Source organism: Microcebus murinus, chromosome 11 (genome assembly GCF_040939455.1).
Source record: "Microcebus murinus isolate Inina chromosome 11, M.murinus_Inina_mat1.0, whole genome shotgun sequence".
Lineage (NCBI taxonomy): Eukaryota > Metazoa > Chordata > Mammalia > Primates > Cheirogaleidae > Microcebus > Microcebus murinus.
The window spans coordinates 50,704,464-50,721,358 of NC_134114.1; the positions used below are offsets into that span (position 1 = coordinate 50,704,464).

At 37.1% G+C, this 16,895-nt stretch overlaps 1 protein-coding gene across 5 annotated transcripts in view; it reads left to right on the top strand.

The window, feature by feature from the left end:
* Window positions 1–2,143: 2,143 nt before the first annotated feature.
* BDP1 (BDP1 general transcription factor IIIB subunit) overlaps window positions 2,144–16,895 on the top strand; it is a 90,558-nt gene continuing 75,806 nt past the window's right edge. For 4 of the 5 annotated variants that reach the window (XM_076008086.1, XM_076008088.1, XM_076008089.1 and 1 more), the window contains exons 1-7: window positions 2,144–2,618; window positions 5,985–6,264; window positions 7,907–8,016; window positions 8,829–8,888; window positions 11,225–11,353; window positions 12,827–12,960; window positions 13,879–13,973. In XM_076008086.1, coding sequence (XP_075864201.1) covers window positions 2,407–2,618; window positions 5,985–6,264; window positions 7,907–8,016; window positions 8,829–8,888; window positions 11,225–11,353; window positions 12,827–12,960; window positions 13,879–13,973 — 1,020 coding nt within the window. In that variant the 5' untranslated portion in view covers window positions 2,144–2,406. The remainder of the gene's footprint in view (window positions 2,619–5,984; window positions 6,265–7,906; window positions 8,017–8,828; window positions 8,889–11,224; window positions 11,354–12,826; window positions 12,961–13,878; window positions 13,974–16,895) is intronic. The other variant, XM_076008087.1, reaches the window with a different exon arrangement.

The window sequence follows — 16,895 nt, forward strand, 5'->3', positions numbered from 1 at the left end:
GGTCAGGGGACTGCTTCCACTTAGGGAACCCTAAGATTGACTTTCTGGCACAGCTCTTGAGATCATTGGAAGAGGGAAGGGAGGGGAGGAATTTGGGATCTGGAAGGTAAATGTTAGAGTTGTTATTTTGTATGTGCTCTTAATTTATAGTCTAATTGAGCTTTTTTCTTTGCAGCTGAAAATATAGTTTTAGAGTGGTAGGGGTACACATACATACCCAAGATATGTTGGGTGTGTTTGTCAGAGAAAACTGGAGATTTTAAAAATTACTATGATGCCACTTAAGAACTTACTCCACAAACATTGGTGTGTAACAAATGTCTTAGGACTTTATATTTAGTAATAAAATTTAATCTGATTTTGTTCCCATCCCTTTACTAGTGGGAAATTAAAGTTTAGTCATTATTGACTTCCTTACCTACAAAGTTGTGGGAATGCCCTGGCTTCTAAGGTGGAACAGAACACCGGGGAAAGGCCTTGTGTCTTCAGTTTATATCAGAATATGCTGTCCAAAGCTGTGTTTCTGGCAGTGGCTGCAAGATTTCTCAGACATCTTCAGCAGGGGGTTCTTTTTTGAGTTCTTGTGCTGCCTTAGATACAACTGAGATCCTGTTCCTTTTGTTTTTGAGACATAGTCTTGCACTGTTGCTCGGGCTAGAGTGCCGTGGCATCAGCCTAGCTCACAGCAACCTCAAACTCCTGGGCTCAAGCAATCCTTCTGCCTCAGCTTCCCGAGTAGCTGGGACTACAGGCATGTGCCACCATGCCCGGCTAGTTTTTTTCTATATATTTTTAGTTGTCCAGCTAATTTCTTTCTATTTTTAGTAAAGACAGGATCTCTCTCTTGCTCAGGCTGGTCTCTAACTCCTGAGCTCAAATGATCCGCCTACCTTGGCCTTCCAGAGTGCTAGGACTACAGGCATGAGCCACCTCACCCAGCTGAGATTCTGTTCCTTTTCCAGAGTATGAGAGGGAGCCCACAGAACCCACAGACCTCCATTTTCTTCCCAGCCTTAGAGAAAACTCTACTCTGCTTTTACCCTTGCCTTCCTAGTCCCAAAAGCAGCTGCCTCTTTTCTTTCTCCCATTGGATGACTTATTTCTTCCTCCAGTTCAGGATTATATTCCTTTCACATTTTGTTATTAATGCAGCAGGATGTTATTGTAGAATTTTTTTTTCTTTGAGTTCAAGCAATCTTCGCACCTCATCCTTCCAAGTAGCTAGGACTATAGTGTATACCACCACTCCCTGCTTACTTATTTACTTATTTATTTGTTCATTTTAGAGATAGGGTCTCCGGTGCACCACTATACCTGACTAATATTTATTTATTTGTTGACTGATTGATTGAGACAAAGTCTCCCTCTGTTGCCTGGGCTAGAGTGCTGTGGTGTCAGCCTAGCTCACAGCAACCTCAAACTCCTGGCCTCAAGCAATCCTGCTTCATCCTCCCGAGTAGCTGGGACCACAGGTGCTTGCTACCAAGCCTGGCTAATTTTTTGTTTCTATTTTTAGTTGTCTCACTAATTTTTTCTATTATTAGTAAAGACTGGTCTCGCTCTTGCTCAGGCTAGCCTCAGCCTCCCAGAGTGCTAGGATTCTTGGTATGAGCCACCGCTCATACCAAACCCAGTTCCCTCCTAGGAGGTAACCATTACCGGTCTCACGCCGCAATTTTTTTTTTTTTTTTAAGAGACGGGGTCTTGCTATGTTGACCAGGCTGGTTTTGAACTCCTGACCTTAAGCAATCCTCCAGTCTCGACCTCTCAAAGTTCTGGGATTACAGGTGTGAGGAACTGTGCCTGGCCATTTCAGAATATTATAATCTATGTTCTACTCAATTTAGAATTTCTAAGCCCTCGGATACGCTGGTGAGCAAGACGAGGCACTGCTCTCATCTTGTTTAACTCCTCTTCAGGATCCTCTAAAAACAAATCGACCAGTAGTAAACTTAATGGTTCCCATAAAGGTTTGAGCCAAGGAGCTCACTACCTCTTTTCCCTCTTTTCAACTACTCCTAAAGACATTTAGAGGAGGAAGAGCACAAATCTATACCTTTTAAATTCGGCATAGCTTGGTAGTTAATAAGGTTCCTTGGCGCCGTGCGTCTGACGTTATTCCGCGGCACTGGATGATGACGCAATCAGTTCCGGCGCCCTCTGAGGGCGGGGTTGCTGGAAGGAGATGGAAATTTAGTTATTAGTGTGGCAGGGTCATGAAAAAGCGGCGGCGACGGGAGAGAGGAGGAAGAGGCGGCGGGGGTGTGAAACTGCGGTAGCTGCTGGCTGGACTGGTGGTGTGGCTTTTGGGGAAGGCGTAGTTCCTAACCCCCTTTCCGGGCAGCAGCCGGGGCTCGGGGCTGAGAGCGGCCGTGGGGCCGCCTCCCCGGGCCCCCTGGCTCCGCCATGTTCCGCAGGGCACGCCTTAGCGTGAAGCCGAATGTCAGGTCTGGTACTGGCGCCAGGGGCTCCACCGCCCCCAGTCTGCAGCGTGGACAGGAGTCTCCCAGGCTTCCGGAGCCTGCGGCTGACTCTGCTTCGAAACTAGCAGAGCCTACAGATGTACCCGTGGTAGATTTCGGGCGAGCAGAGCCCCAAGAAAAGGCTCCTAGGAGCAGGTAAGAGCTTGCAGAGGGGAGTATTTCCATCTGCTCCCACCCCGGGTCTGTCACCTGGAAGCTGAGCAAATGAAATCTACCATAGGATAACTCTCTTGGTTGCAATAAGCGTTTCAGTTGAGTCTCCAAACTGCAGTGTGTCCCTCTGACGCGCATTTGTAGATTTTTGTCATAGTCTGTAGACTTTCGGAGAGAAGACCGTGTCTTCAAGTGGTGAGGGGAGAATCCAGGCATGACAGTTTTAAAGTAAATGTCCACACTATTCATTTGAGAATTTAGATGACCATAGTTTTCATTCTTCTAGAGTATTTGACAGAGAAAGTAGTTTTGTTTTTTAGAATATTTATTTTTAAATATATATTTTATTTAAGGAGATCAGGATTGCTTTTGTTCTGCTGATTTACGTCTGTGGGAAGTTCTGGTTACTTGATTGTGGGTGTGCCTCTTTAACTATGGTGACCATGCTTCCCGAATGGAGAAGCCTGGCTTTAGTTGTCACGTACCATGTTTAGATTTAGGACTCTTCTACTTTTTTTTTTTTTTCCTTAAGACACAGGATTTCATTCTGTTGCCCTGGCTCGTGTGTGGTGGCAAGAACATAGCTCACTGTAACATCAAACTTCTGGGCTCAAGGGATCCTACCGCCTCAGCCTCCGGAGTAGCTGGGAATGGCCACAACTCTTTTACTTAACAATTTAAGTAGACTTCCCAGGCAGAATTTATTCATCTGTAAAATGGGGATAATTTGTTTGGGAGTTCAAGGCTGGAATGTGCTCCAGCCTGGGTAACAAAGCCAGACCCTGCCTCTAAAAAAAAAAATTACCTGCTTGGAGCATGATTGTGGAGATTAGAAATAATGCATATAAACTATCTTGCACAGGACATGACTTTTGCCCACCAAATGTTATTAATTTTTAAAAAGGTGATGGAAACACCCTTAAGACAAGTCAGGTTAAGAGGGTCTCTGTTTCTATATTATACATATGAGGAAACTAGTAAACAACCTTGCTAAGTGACAGTAAAATGGTACATTCTATTTATGCTGTGACAGAAAGCTGAAAAATTTCTTTTTTTTGGGCACATTTTCCTATATTGGCCTGAATTGATGCTGGCTACAAGGTGTTATTTTGATAGTTCAGTGGGATGCTTAGTGATTTCCAAGTTTCTTGAATGAATCTGTTTCAAAATTTCTTAACAAAGTGAAGATACCAATGCCAGTAGCTCTTAAATTAATAAAAATTTTACAGATTTTGTTAACTATATATGAGTGTATGATAATTGATCATGTGATAAATTATAAAGAGATTGTAATCTTTAGACATTTAAGCTCAAGGATATTTAATTGGGCTGGCCGCAGTGGCTCACGCCTGTAATGGTAGTACTCTGAGAGGCGGAGGTGGGAGGATTGGAAAAATTAGCCGGGTGTCATGGTGTACACCTGTAGTCCCAGCTACTCAGGAGACTGAGGCAGGAGGATATTTAATTGTTTTTTTTTTTTTTTAATTTGAGACAGAGTCTCAATCTGTTGCTGGTGCTAGAGTGCGGTGGCACCAGCCTAGCTCACAGCAACCTCAAACTCCTGGGCTCCAGGGTCTTCCTGCCTCAGCCTTCCAAGTAGCTGGGACTACAGGGGAGCACTACAGCACTTGGCTAATTTTTACTATTTTTACTAGAGAGGGGGTCTCCCTCTTGCTCAGACTGATCTGGAACTCCTGAGCTCAAGCAATCCTCCCACCCCTGCCTCCCAAAGTGCTTGGATTACAGGAGTGAGCCACCGCTCTAATTGTTTTCTTAGAGTTGATAATTCAGGTAGTATACTTTGTTACTTTGTTTTTTAATCATATGTTTTCTTTTTTGTGTGTTGTTTTTTACTAGTTGTAAAGATCTGTAAGGTATATGTTCTTTTCTATGCATTTGGCATAATTGGGTAAAATGCAAATGGTACATGTATCACATTGTTGTAAGGGCTGAGATTGATTGATTATTTATTTATTTATTTTGAGACAGGGTCTCACTTTGTTGCCCAGGCTAGAGTGAGTGCCGTGGCGTCAGCCTAGCTCACAGCAACCTAAAACTCCTGGGCTTAAGCAGTCCTCAGCCTCAGCCTCCTGAGTAGCTGGGACTACGGGCATGCGCCACCATGCCTGGCTAATTATATATATATATTAATTGGCCAATTAATTTCTTTCTATTTATAGTAGAGATGGGGTCTCACTCTTGCTCAGGCTGGTTTTGAACTCCTGACCTGGAGCAATCCGCCAGCCTCGGCCTCCCAGAGTGCTAGGATTACAGGCATGAGCCACTGTGCCTGGCCTGGGCTGAGATAATTTAAATTGGAGCCTTCCTGGAAAGATTTTTCTATAGGTTAAGGCATTTTCTGTTTTTATATAAAATCGATTGTAAAATATGAAAAGTTCTTAATTCTTAACTTATATCACTTCTTTTCTTAATTTGCTTTAATGCCATTCTTGAAAAATTTATGTCTAAGTTGTACCATAATTTGGGGTGACTGAGTACCTTGTTTTTTTTTTTTTTTGGTCTAGTTTTGAGTTTGTATTGAGTACTTTTTTTGACTGAAGAGTTTATTCTGATGGTTGTATAAGTAGAGTTATACCTGACAAAAGATAAATGATTTGTGTCTCAAACAGAATTTGGTTTGGCTTATGTTGCTAAATGTATATTTTCAAATGCCATAATACAAATATTTCAGCGGTTTGAAGTTTTGTGTATTGGATTTGACTGATCTCAGGTTGACAAGTAAAGTAAAATACCAGTAGTTTAGCCCAGTTTAAGGAGATCTCACTGTGAATTTTAAATTTTATATGCAATTTATAAATTTGATTATAAATTATTTTAAAAAAGCAAGTCTTGGTTATCTAGTAATTCAAATTAGGCTAATTAAACTTTGTTCTGTAACTTGGTTTTTTGTTTTGAGGGAGCTAAGCATATAATTAATTACGTGCTCTAATGTGCTTAGGGACTTGAAGTTTGAAAAAGAGTAATAGTCTTTGTTAGGATTTACATATGTTAAAAAGATTTGGGCCGGTGGGCTGCGGTGGCTCATGCCTATAATCCTAGCACCCTGAGAGGCTGAGGCGGGCGGATCGCTTGTCAGGAGTTTGAGACCAGCCTGAGCAAGAGTGAGACCTTGTCTCTACTAAAAACAGAAAGAAATTATTGGCACTCTAGTCCGGGCAACAGAGTGAGGCTCTTTGTAATTTCTGTCATAAGTAGCATAAATCTGAAGTGATTGATTTTTTTTTTTTAAATAGCCTCTACTATTTTGGATTTTTTACCAGGCTGTAATTTGAAGCTAGTATGTATAAAAGAAGATTCATGGTACCCTTTTTTCTTTTTAAATTCCAGCAGTGATGCAAAGACTGGTGATGAGAAAGATGTTGAAGAATCTAGTAAATCTTCCTTTCCTGTTTCCCAGAGAAGAAAGCGACTATCAAGTACTTCTAGTCTGGTTAAACCTAGTGTTAGTGTTCCTGCAGAATCTCATCCCTCATCCACAGTTAACCAAGAAACTCCACAGCCAAACCCTATTCCAGCAAAAGAGAAACAACCATGCTCAGATAGATACCGAATATATAAAGCCCAGAAACTAAGGGAAATGTTAAGAGAAGAATTGAGAAAAGAGAAGGTAAGGGAGGAAAATCAGAATTTTGACATTGCCTGCTAGATTTCTGTTTTTGTGTTAGTAAGGCATTGTTTGGAAGAAAAATAAACCTCTGTAGCATTTTTATGGGAGAATAAAACCACATAACATCCCTTATGTTAACAGACTACCCCCTTTGTTAATAGAATGGTTGAGAAACACCATAAATTTAAACTAATTTTTTCACTGATGATAATTTTTACATATTTTATTCATTTATATTGTTCATATTTTTGAAGGCCACAAAGTTTTAAACATGTATCCACAGATACACAAACATATTTATAAAATAAACCGTCAATCAAATTTTTCATAAGAACATGTCCATGTGACATGTGGTATATTTATTTGAATTAAGACTAATATAGTTGAGCAAAATGAATTGGTATTGTTTTCTAAATTGGCAATAAGGAAAATTACAAATGGGAAAAATTTGTGTTATGCATATAATAGAGTCCATGTTCTTTTTAATCTTGAAGATTGTTTTTTTTTTTTTCCTTTAAGGGCAATGTAACAGTAGTGAAGCATGCTGGCCCTGGAGTTAGATAGTTAAAGTTTGAATCTTAACTTCATCCTTTACTAGCTATGTGACCTTGGACAATTTAATTAATCTATGTCTATTCCTTCTCTGTAAAACAGGACTAATAACAGTACAGGTTGAGTGTCCCTAATCTGAAAATCTGAAATGCTCCAAAATCTGAAACTATTTGAATGCTGGTATCATGCTCAAAGGAAATGCTCATTGGAGCATTTTGGATTTTGGACTTTCACATTAGGGATGTTCAACTTGTATGTATTCTGCAAATATTTCAAAATCCAAAGAAATCTCAAATCTGAAACACTTCTTGTCCCAAACATTTGAGATAAGGAATACTCAGTCTGTATCTACCTCATTGAAGGGTTTTGAAGATTAAATGATTAATATATGTGAAAGGCATTTAAACTGGTGTCTTGAAATAGTGCCTAGGCAGTATTTATTTAATCACTCATGTTATAAATTGTAGAATACCTTTTTTTTTTTAATTAAGAGGAAGGCATTTTGCTTGTTGCTTTATGTTTGTTATTTAATTCTTTCAACTATGCGAAGTAAATATGAATGTTTTACACGGGAGGAAACAAGCTCAGTTCTATTATTTGCTTTGTGTCAAACTTAAGTTCAGGATATGGGATTTCAATTCATATCCTCTAAAAGCTATACCTCTAAAAATGTAAACTCCTAAAATGTTCTGTGTTTTATAGAATCTGCTTAATTAGATTTATTTTGGGGAATTAACATTTGCTTCAAGAATGCTATAGGATACACAGATTCTCAGTTCACTACAGGGTAAATAAAAGCTATGTACATATAATTTTCAGCTATTTAGGGTTTAATTAGAAGGCATCTCTAACCATGATTTTATACATTGAGGTTTTATCTAGTCTTAGACACCTTAATTTTTAAAAACTAAAAACTATTAAGGGCAATATACTACAATTTAATATTCAGTTTATAAAATTACATAATTGGGGTTAAGAATAATATTAGAGCACTTGCAATGAATGCAACAGAGGATTGTATATTTGAATATAGTACATGTGAAATTCTTCCATATAAAATAAAAGTGGATCTGTGTGTTTGTGTGTATAGAAACAATGGAAAAACAAATATGCTATAAATGAAAGTCAGGGGCCACCAGATCGTTCAAAAATGACTATGAGAGACTTCATATATTATCTGCCAGATAACAATCCAATGAGGTAAGTAAAATTTGTTTTACTTTCTTTGGGTATGTGGTGATTTAACTATCACTTTTAGAGTACTAGTTCATGTTTTCCAAAAGTTTGTTGACAAAATTTGTAACACATATATCCTTCTAGATAGAATTTTTTTTCCTGTGAAGATCCCAAAAGTATAGATAGAATTTTCTAACAAAAATTAGCAATATTTCAAGTAACTGCTTACTGGGAATGGAAAATGATGCCCTTTATCTCTGAGATTAAAAATAAATTTCCTGGCTGGGCATGGTGGCTCATGCCTGTAATCTCAGCACTTTGGGAGGCTTAGGTGGGATGATCGAAGTTAGTCTGGGATGGGGGAGGCAGAAGGTTTGTAATAAATCTTGTTGTGTAGTTGATGAATTAGTAGGTGGAGGTAGGAGTTGTGACTTGTGGCATGTTCTTCAGTGTAGTCCTTTTTCAGGTTTACTAGGACTTTAGCCTCGTTTAAGGGGGGGCTAGAAACCTAGGTTTCCAGTTGTTTGACATCTAGAAGTTTGAGACAAGCTACCTAGGTTGCTTCATTATCTTGGGACTGGTAGTCTCCCTTCACTGAGGACTTAGGGTGTAAGAACATTTTCTACTTAGGGCCTACCACGTTATTTTTACTTGATGACAAGGTTTTGACTGAAAATTGATTTTGGGCTGCACCATTATTAATAAGTGCTGTGATATATTATTAAAAAAAAAACACCACAGAAGTTAGAATAATTTCCTTCTTGCCTACAGGTAGAATTGACAAGATGTAAATTAATAATTCATATTATAAGTAATCTGTTATTTATGTTTAATAGTTCTTCACTGGAACAAGAAAAGAAAACAGAAAAATTATTGACTGCAGTCCAGACGAGAGAGTAAGCATCTTATTTTTTTTTAAAATATATTCTATTATTTTAAAAAACATATTCTATATTCTATTATGTTAAAAAAAATGAAATCGGGGCTGAGTATAGTGGCTCACACGTGTAATTTCAGCCCTTTGGGAGGCTGAGGTGGGAGGATCACTTGAGGCCAGGAATTCATGACCGGCCTGGGCAACAAATAAGACTCTATCTCTAAAAACAATTAAGAAGAAAAATTAGCCAAGTGTGGCAGTGTATGCTTATATAATCCCAGCAACTCATGAGGCTGAGGTAAGAGTATCACTTAAGCCCAGGAATTTGAGACTTTGAGACTGCAGTGAGCTATGATCACCCCTCTATATTCCCCCCTGAGTAACAGAATGAGACCCTGTCTCCTAAAAAAAAAAAAAAGGGAGAGAGAGATCAAATGGTGCTTCCTATTATAGTCAAATTACATTTAATTGGATTTTAAAAATATTCTCACTGAACAAGAATAAAAGTTACTGCCCTATTTAAATCAGTATGAAAGCCCTACATTATTTGTATATTATATATATATAACTGACCAGTATTATGATTTTAAATTAAAGCTTTTAGAATTAAGAATGCTTTGTTTTGTCTTAGAATAATGATATATTTCATGGTACGAAATTCAAGCGGACCAAAAGTGAATATTGAGAAGTCTCCTGATTCATTTTCTGCCATCTAGTTCCCCTCCCTGGAGTGTTTGTTACCAGTGTTTTAATGTATCATTCCATTTCTAGTCTATGCACACCCAGGCAAATGTGTATATCTTTTTTCTTTTCCTTTTCTTTTAAACAAGAAATTAGCATGCTTCATATACTGTCTTACAGCAGCTCTAGCTTTTGATGCCACTAGATGTAGTCTATTTTTTGTACAAGCTCATGTTTATAACTGTCATATTTTAGCTTATTCTGGAGAAATCCCACCAAGAGACCTTTTGTAATAGGAAGTTATTTTAGCTTTGTAATTCAGAGTGGGAGACTGTGGAAAATTATCAGAAACATTGGGAGTTCTTTAGTTGTCACTTCAAGGGTTCATTAATGATCACTGTTTGCCTAGGATCTATATTGTTTTAAAGCAGAGTGCTGAAGTTTTAAAAATAATAGGTTGTGTTTTACAGGCTTATAGGTTATATTTGTTTCAATTAAACCTTAAGGAGGCCAAGCACAGTGGCTCATGCCCAGCACTTTTGGAGGCCGAGGTGGGCGGATTGCTTGAGTCCAGGAGTTTGAGAGTAGCCTCGGAAACATAGTGAGACACAATCTCTACAAAAAAAAAACAAAACAAACAAAAGGAAAAATTCGCTAAGCGTGATGGTGTGTGCCTGTAGTTCCAGTTACTCGGGAGGCTGAGGCAGGAGGATTGCTTGAGCCTGAGTTCGAGGTTGCAGTATGCCATGATTGTACCACTGTATTCAATCCTGGGCAAAAGAGCAAAACCCTGTTTCAACAAAAACAGAAAAACCCTAAGGAGACAGTGTAGTAGAATGGAAAGCGCATGAGATCTGCAGTCATTATTTGAAACATTGTGTTTTACTTTTTGCTCTTTTTGCCCTTACTGTTGTATAATGTAGAGTAAAAGTTATTTATCTTCTCTATTACTCAAAAGGGTATGAAAATATTAACCTTGAAGGGTTGCTCTGAAGAGTTAATAAAATGATTTGGATACTAATGCTGTACAACTGTAAGGATTATTATTGTTTTTTTTTTTTTGGAGACAGAGTCTTATTCTGTTACCCAGGCTAGAGTGCCATGGCTGTAGCTCATAGCATCCTCAAACTCCTGGGCTTAAGCAATCCTCCTGCCTCAGCTTCCCAAGTAACTGGGACTACAGGCATGTGCCACCATGCCCAGCTAATTTTTTCTATGTATTTTTAGTTGGCCAATTAATTTGTTTCTATTTATAGTAGATATGGAGTCTCTCTGTTGCTCAGGCTGGTTTAGAACTCCTGACCTGGAGCAATCCGCCCACCTCAGCCTCCCCAAGTGCTAGAATTATAGGCATGAACCACTGTGCCCAGCCAGGATTATTATTGTTAATTCCATAATAATTGGATGGATATACTCTGAAATTATGTTGAGATAGAAGAGGTGAGCATTTACTACTTTTTATTTTAAAAGAGTAAAGGCTTTTTATTAAATGCTTCAAGATAAAATTTGAGAAAATCTTATAATCATGTCCTTAACACATAGTATTTTCAATTAGGTTATGGGGGTATTTGGAACTAGCTAGAATATTGAATTTGTACTAATTTATTTTGAAGTTCATAGGATTCAGGAAATACTTCTCATGACTGTGAATTAACCTATCATTACATTTGGTAGGCAAGAAGGTAAGAGTACTCCTGATGCTGTAGATAATGAAGCATTGGAAGAAGAGACAGATGATGGGCCATTGCTGGTTCCTCGAGTAAAAGTGGCAGAAGATGGTTCCATTATTTTGGATGAAGAAAGGTAGGTTAAAAAAAGAGGTGTGGTTTCATGAGGAGAAATATACTTTGTCTAGTGAGAGAGATCCTGTGTCTGTATTTGTCATTGTCACTCTGTAGATGCTGATGTTTATATTTGCATAATGAATATTGTAAATGGAAAAGTGGGTTAGATTAATAATATTTTTTAGCATATTTTATAATACTGTGTTTTGTATGATAAGATGGTACTGCTGCCCTGTCATCCATTAACGTAACACCATTGTTTTACTAACTTTGCTAGTAATTGGTTGAGCTTACTGAACTAACCACATGCTGTCTTCCACTGAAGAGAAATTTCTAAGATAGACTCAGTCTTGAAGTCAATATTCAAGTTTTCATAGTATTAACTAATACCATATCTTGGTGTGTGTTGATAACTAATGGATATGCAATGAAACATAGGCTTAACATATTTTATGATTCTTACTGTGGTTAAGTTTGATTCACCTTCTAGTTAAATTTCTCACATCTGGCATTGTGGAATTTAATTGTTTTAAGTGTAGTTTTTTCAAAGAGGATAAATTGGTACATAAAAAAGAGGAATGGAAAATCTTTTGAAGTTTAATAAACATTTATAGCATTTACATTCTATGACAATTAAACATAAATGTAATACTGCTAAGCTAGAACTAGTTGTTTTTGCATGCTGTTTTCCATTAATTTGTGATGATGATTTTACTGGTCATTAAGTAGTTAAAAGCATATTTAACTGCTTTGTCTGCAGGAATGTAAAATATAAGTATAAAATGTTTATATTTCTCAATATTTCTTTTGGGCCTAGTACAGTAATATAGGTAATATTGAATAGAGGAGATATGCAAAGTCAATAAAACAAATTTTTTTTTAGGTGGCTCAAAGATATTTTTTGTAAATTTATGTTGCTGTTACAGATTTTGAAAATAGGTTGGCATTTATTTCTACCTCCTGGAATCAACGTTTTAAGTAAAAATTAACAGATGGCTTAGAAAATATCCATATTTCAAATGTATATTATTATACTTTTGATATGGCTGCCATCCTAAATTTTAAAATACAACTATTTAAATCTCATTTATGCTGGGAAAAAAATCTCATTTATGGCAGGGTGTGGTGGCTCACACTTGTAATCCTAGCACTTTGGGAGGTCAAGGCAAGAGGATGGTTTGAGGCCAGGAGTTCAAGAACAGCCTGGGCAACATATGGAGACCCTGTCTAAAATAACAAACAAAAGAGTTAGGTAGGTGTGGTGCATGGCTTTAGTCCCAGCTACTCAGGAGGGTGACACAGGTGGATCTCCTTAGCCCAGGAGTTAGAGGTTGCAGTGAGCTATGATGAGGCCACTTCACTCTAACCCAGGCAACAGAGCAAGATCTTACCTCAAAAAAAAAACAAAAAAAAAACCCACAAAAAACTCATTTACTATTTGTTTCATGACTTCTTTTTAGTGTGGATCTATTTGAAAATGTGTTTCTTTCAGTTTAACTGTAGAAGTTTTAAGGACAAAAGGCCCTTGTGTTGTTGAAGAAAATGACCCCATATTTGAGCGTGGTTCTACAACTACATATTCCAGCTTTAGGAAAAACTATTACTCTAAACCATGGTCAAATAAAGGTAACTAATTTTTGTTTAAAATTGTGTAAGTTATTTATTTGAAATGAAGTGAACTATTTTCTGTTTCTGAATTAGATCAGGTATCCCCTAAGTAAATAAAATCCAAACTACCATTTTTTCTCTCCAGCTAATTTTATTGGCACCTCCTTTCTGCTTCCTGCATGGAATTGTATTTCTAAGCTCATATTAGAAATCTTTTTAAGAATTTAATTAGCTTTATGGTCATTTTGGCTGAAATCTTTCTCTTTGTAAAATCCCTGTACAAAATACATCATTTAAGTGAAAATGAATAATATAGTAGTATGTTAATAATGTTCATAATGTTCTACTTCAGATAGGATTGTGTAATAAAGTTTCTGTAGGTTAAAATTAGGCTGTTAAACAAATAGCTATTGCCTGGTGGTGCTTGTTATTTACTTTTTATTTTAGAAGCAATAGTCTGTTTTAGGAAAAAGTTCAAACACAGCTGAAGAATATAGAGTGAAAAGAAAGATTCTATACTTTCCTTCTGTGACTTCCCTAATCCTATGTATCCTACTGAGGTAACTTCTATTAAGGGTTTCTTGTGTATTTTTCTAGCTACATTCTTTATGTACTAAGTGCATCTTAGTTGCTCACATAGTGTAATCTTATACTGGCTATGACTGACAGTTTTTTTTAGGGCACTTTGAGACCAAATAGGCAGAATGTCTTTTTAAAAATTCCAGCTGCACTGGGATTAGCATGAAAATTTCTTATATTGTGTTTTTTTTAAAAGAATGTTTAAACAAGATATTTTTAGATATTCCATGAGAATCTTTCTAATAAAATCAAGTACGATCAAATTTATTTTAAAATCAGAATATATACTAATGTAAGATTTCTTTTCTCTGAAATACTGAGAGTATTTTTGTCATTGTAAATCTTTTATTTTTACAGAAACAGATATGTTTTTTTTAGCCATCAGCATGGTTGGAACTGACTTTTCCATGATTGGGCAGCTTTTTCCTCACAGAGCAAGGATAGAAATTAAGGTAAAATGAACCCATCATATTTGCTGATTGAAAGGAGACCAAAATTACAAATGTTATTATTATTTTTTTGACCTTTGATTTAAATCTCAGTTCGTCTTTTTTTACTGTTATGTTTTTGTTACATTGTCTCTCTTCAGTGCTTGAAAAGTAATGTAATATCTCTCTGTTCTGATATGATTACAATCTCCTTAATATTAGTATCATATTTTCTTATACATACCTTGTCCACTTCTAAAGTGAATTTGAAGTTAGTACCAATAAAGGCACTAAAACTAAGATAAAATAAAAGTTGGAGGGAAGATAAGTGTATCAAAATATTTAGGTGTTAAAATAATGGCTATCCTTTTTCAGTGTTGTGACTCGAATACTATAAAGGTAGCTTTTTAAACACAAAGTATATTTCAGAATTTTCTAGGTTAGATCAGATAATGAGAACTGTGTAATTCTGAGTTACATAGTTCTCATTATCTGATCTAACCATTGCTTTTGTAGGCCACCTTAACTCTGGGAACAACCAGTGGCAGTATTAAAAAAACTGATATTACTTGCAGCTGTAATATACCTTGAGAGGATGAGCTTTCTTTTTTTTTAGTTTCTTTGCTGAGGAACTTTATACAATTTTCCTGGACTGATGTGCATTTGAATGCTATAAAACTATGTTGCCATAATGCATTCTGAATTCATAGTGAGATCTTTACCCACCTGTGGGCTTTTTCCTTCATTTCCCATCCCAATCATGTTCATTACATTAATAAAGGGAATGATTAGGAAAGGTGGGGTTTTTTCCCTCTAGAACTGAAGGACTAGGCATCAATTGTCTGGGGACATTATATAAGGGGCATTGTATAGTGTAATGCAATAGTCCTACTCATAGTTCTGCAAGAGATGACAAACTATTTATATTCTTTATATTCATTTTCTAATGTTGATCTTTGTTAAAAGGAGAATAAAATGTTAAAGTTGTGTGAAGGCTAGAAGTTGATTGTCTACAGTTGGAGCTCTCTGATGATCTGAGTAATTTATGGTGTTTGTCACTAGACTGACTTTTGTCAAAAATCACTTAGACTTTTCTCCTAAAAGTTTAGTGTGGTTCTAGCAGGCCTTTGGGCAGAGTGCCATTTCTGGTGCTTTTCATTCCTTCCTGTAGGTCTGAACAACAGGTCTGCCATTGAAAAATTTTCTCAGTTTCATTTATCTGAATGTCTTTATTTCAGCCTTGTTTTTGAAGGCTATATTTTGCTGCATGTAGATCTCTGGTTTGACATTTTTTTTTTCCTTTTGGCCTTTTAAAGATGTCATTCTATTGTCTTTTGGCCACTAGTGTTTCTGATGAAAAATGGGCAGCCATCATTCATATCATTCTTCCCTCTGTATATGCTGAATTGTTTTTCTCTGGCTGTTTTCAGGATGTTTTTTTCTTTAACTTTCACATTTAGCAGTATGATGATGATGGTGTGCCTAGCTTTAGTTTTCTTTGGGTTTGCAGAGCTTTTTAGCTCTTTAGATTATTTTTCACTATATTTGGGAAATTTGAAATCATTTCTTTTAAAATTTTTTATGCTTTATTCTCTCCTTCTGGGACTCCACTTACATGGTTTACCCTAAGTGGCATTGTACTACAGGTTAATAAAGCTCTGCCCACTGTTTTCTTTCTTTCTTTTTTTTTTTTTTTGAAACAGAGTCTCGCTTTGTTGCCCAGGCTAAAGTGAGTGCCCTGGCATCAGCCTTGCTCACAGCAACCTCAAACTCCTGGGCTCAAGCGATCCTACTGTCTCAGCCTCCCGAGTAGCTGGGACTACAGGCAAGTGCCACCATGGCCTGCTAATTTTTTATATATATATCAGTTGGCCAATTAATTTCTTTCTATTTATAGTAGAGACGGGGTCTCGCTCTTGCTCAGGCTGGTTTTGAGCTCCTGACCTCAAGCAATCCGCCCGCCTCGGCCTCCCAGAGAGCTAGGATTACAGGCGTGAGCCACCGCGCCCGGCCTGCCCACTGTTTTCTAATCTTTTTCCTCTGTTTCAGTTTGGATAGTTTCTATTACTATGTCTTTAAGTTCACAGACCCTGTCTTTTATCTTCAATCTGCTGTTAAGCCCTGCACTCAGTGAATACTTCATTTGATATTATTTTTTAATTTCTATAATTTCCACTTGGTTGTTTAAAGTTTTTATTCCTCTGCTGTGATTTCCCCATCTTTTTACTCCATATTTTCCTTTAAATCCATGAATGTATGTATTTTATTTATTTATTTATTTTGAGACAGAGTCTCACTCAGCCTAGCTCACAGCAACCTCAAACTCCTGGGCTCAATCGATCCTACTGCCTCAGCCTCCCAAGTAGCTGGGACTGTAGGTGCACACCACAATGTCCAGCCAGTTTTTCTATTTTTAGTAGAGTCTCACTCTTGCTCAGACTGGTCTCAAATTCCTGAGCTGAACCAATCCTCCCTCCTTGGCCTCCCCTTGTGCTAGGATTATAGGCATAAGCCACTGTGCTCAGACTAACTTTTTTGTCTGTTAATTTCAATATCTAGGTTATATTGGGATCTATTCTATTGACTGTTTTTTTTTTCCCTTTTCTTGACTGTGTGCATCATATTTTCTTTTCTCATTTTTTTTTCATGCCAGATATTGTGGATGGTATGTTGTATAATGTCTGGATTATGTTTTTCTTTCCTTTGAAGAGTGTTGAGTTTTGTTTTGGAAGGCAGTTAACTTACTATCTCTTCTGGTTCTTGTCAAGGCCAGGTTTAAGCCTTTGTAAGGCAGATCTACATTGGTCCTTAATCTATTTTTTTTTTGCAATAAAAAGTTTTATTTTTCTATTTTTAGTAAAAGCTTGTAGATCGCTGATCTGTGGAAGGGAAAGATTGGCTGACTGTTCCCTCTCCTAAAATGTATATGCATAATTAGACATTCTC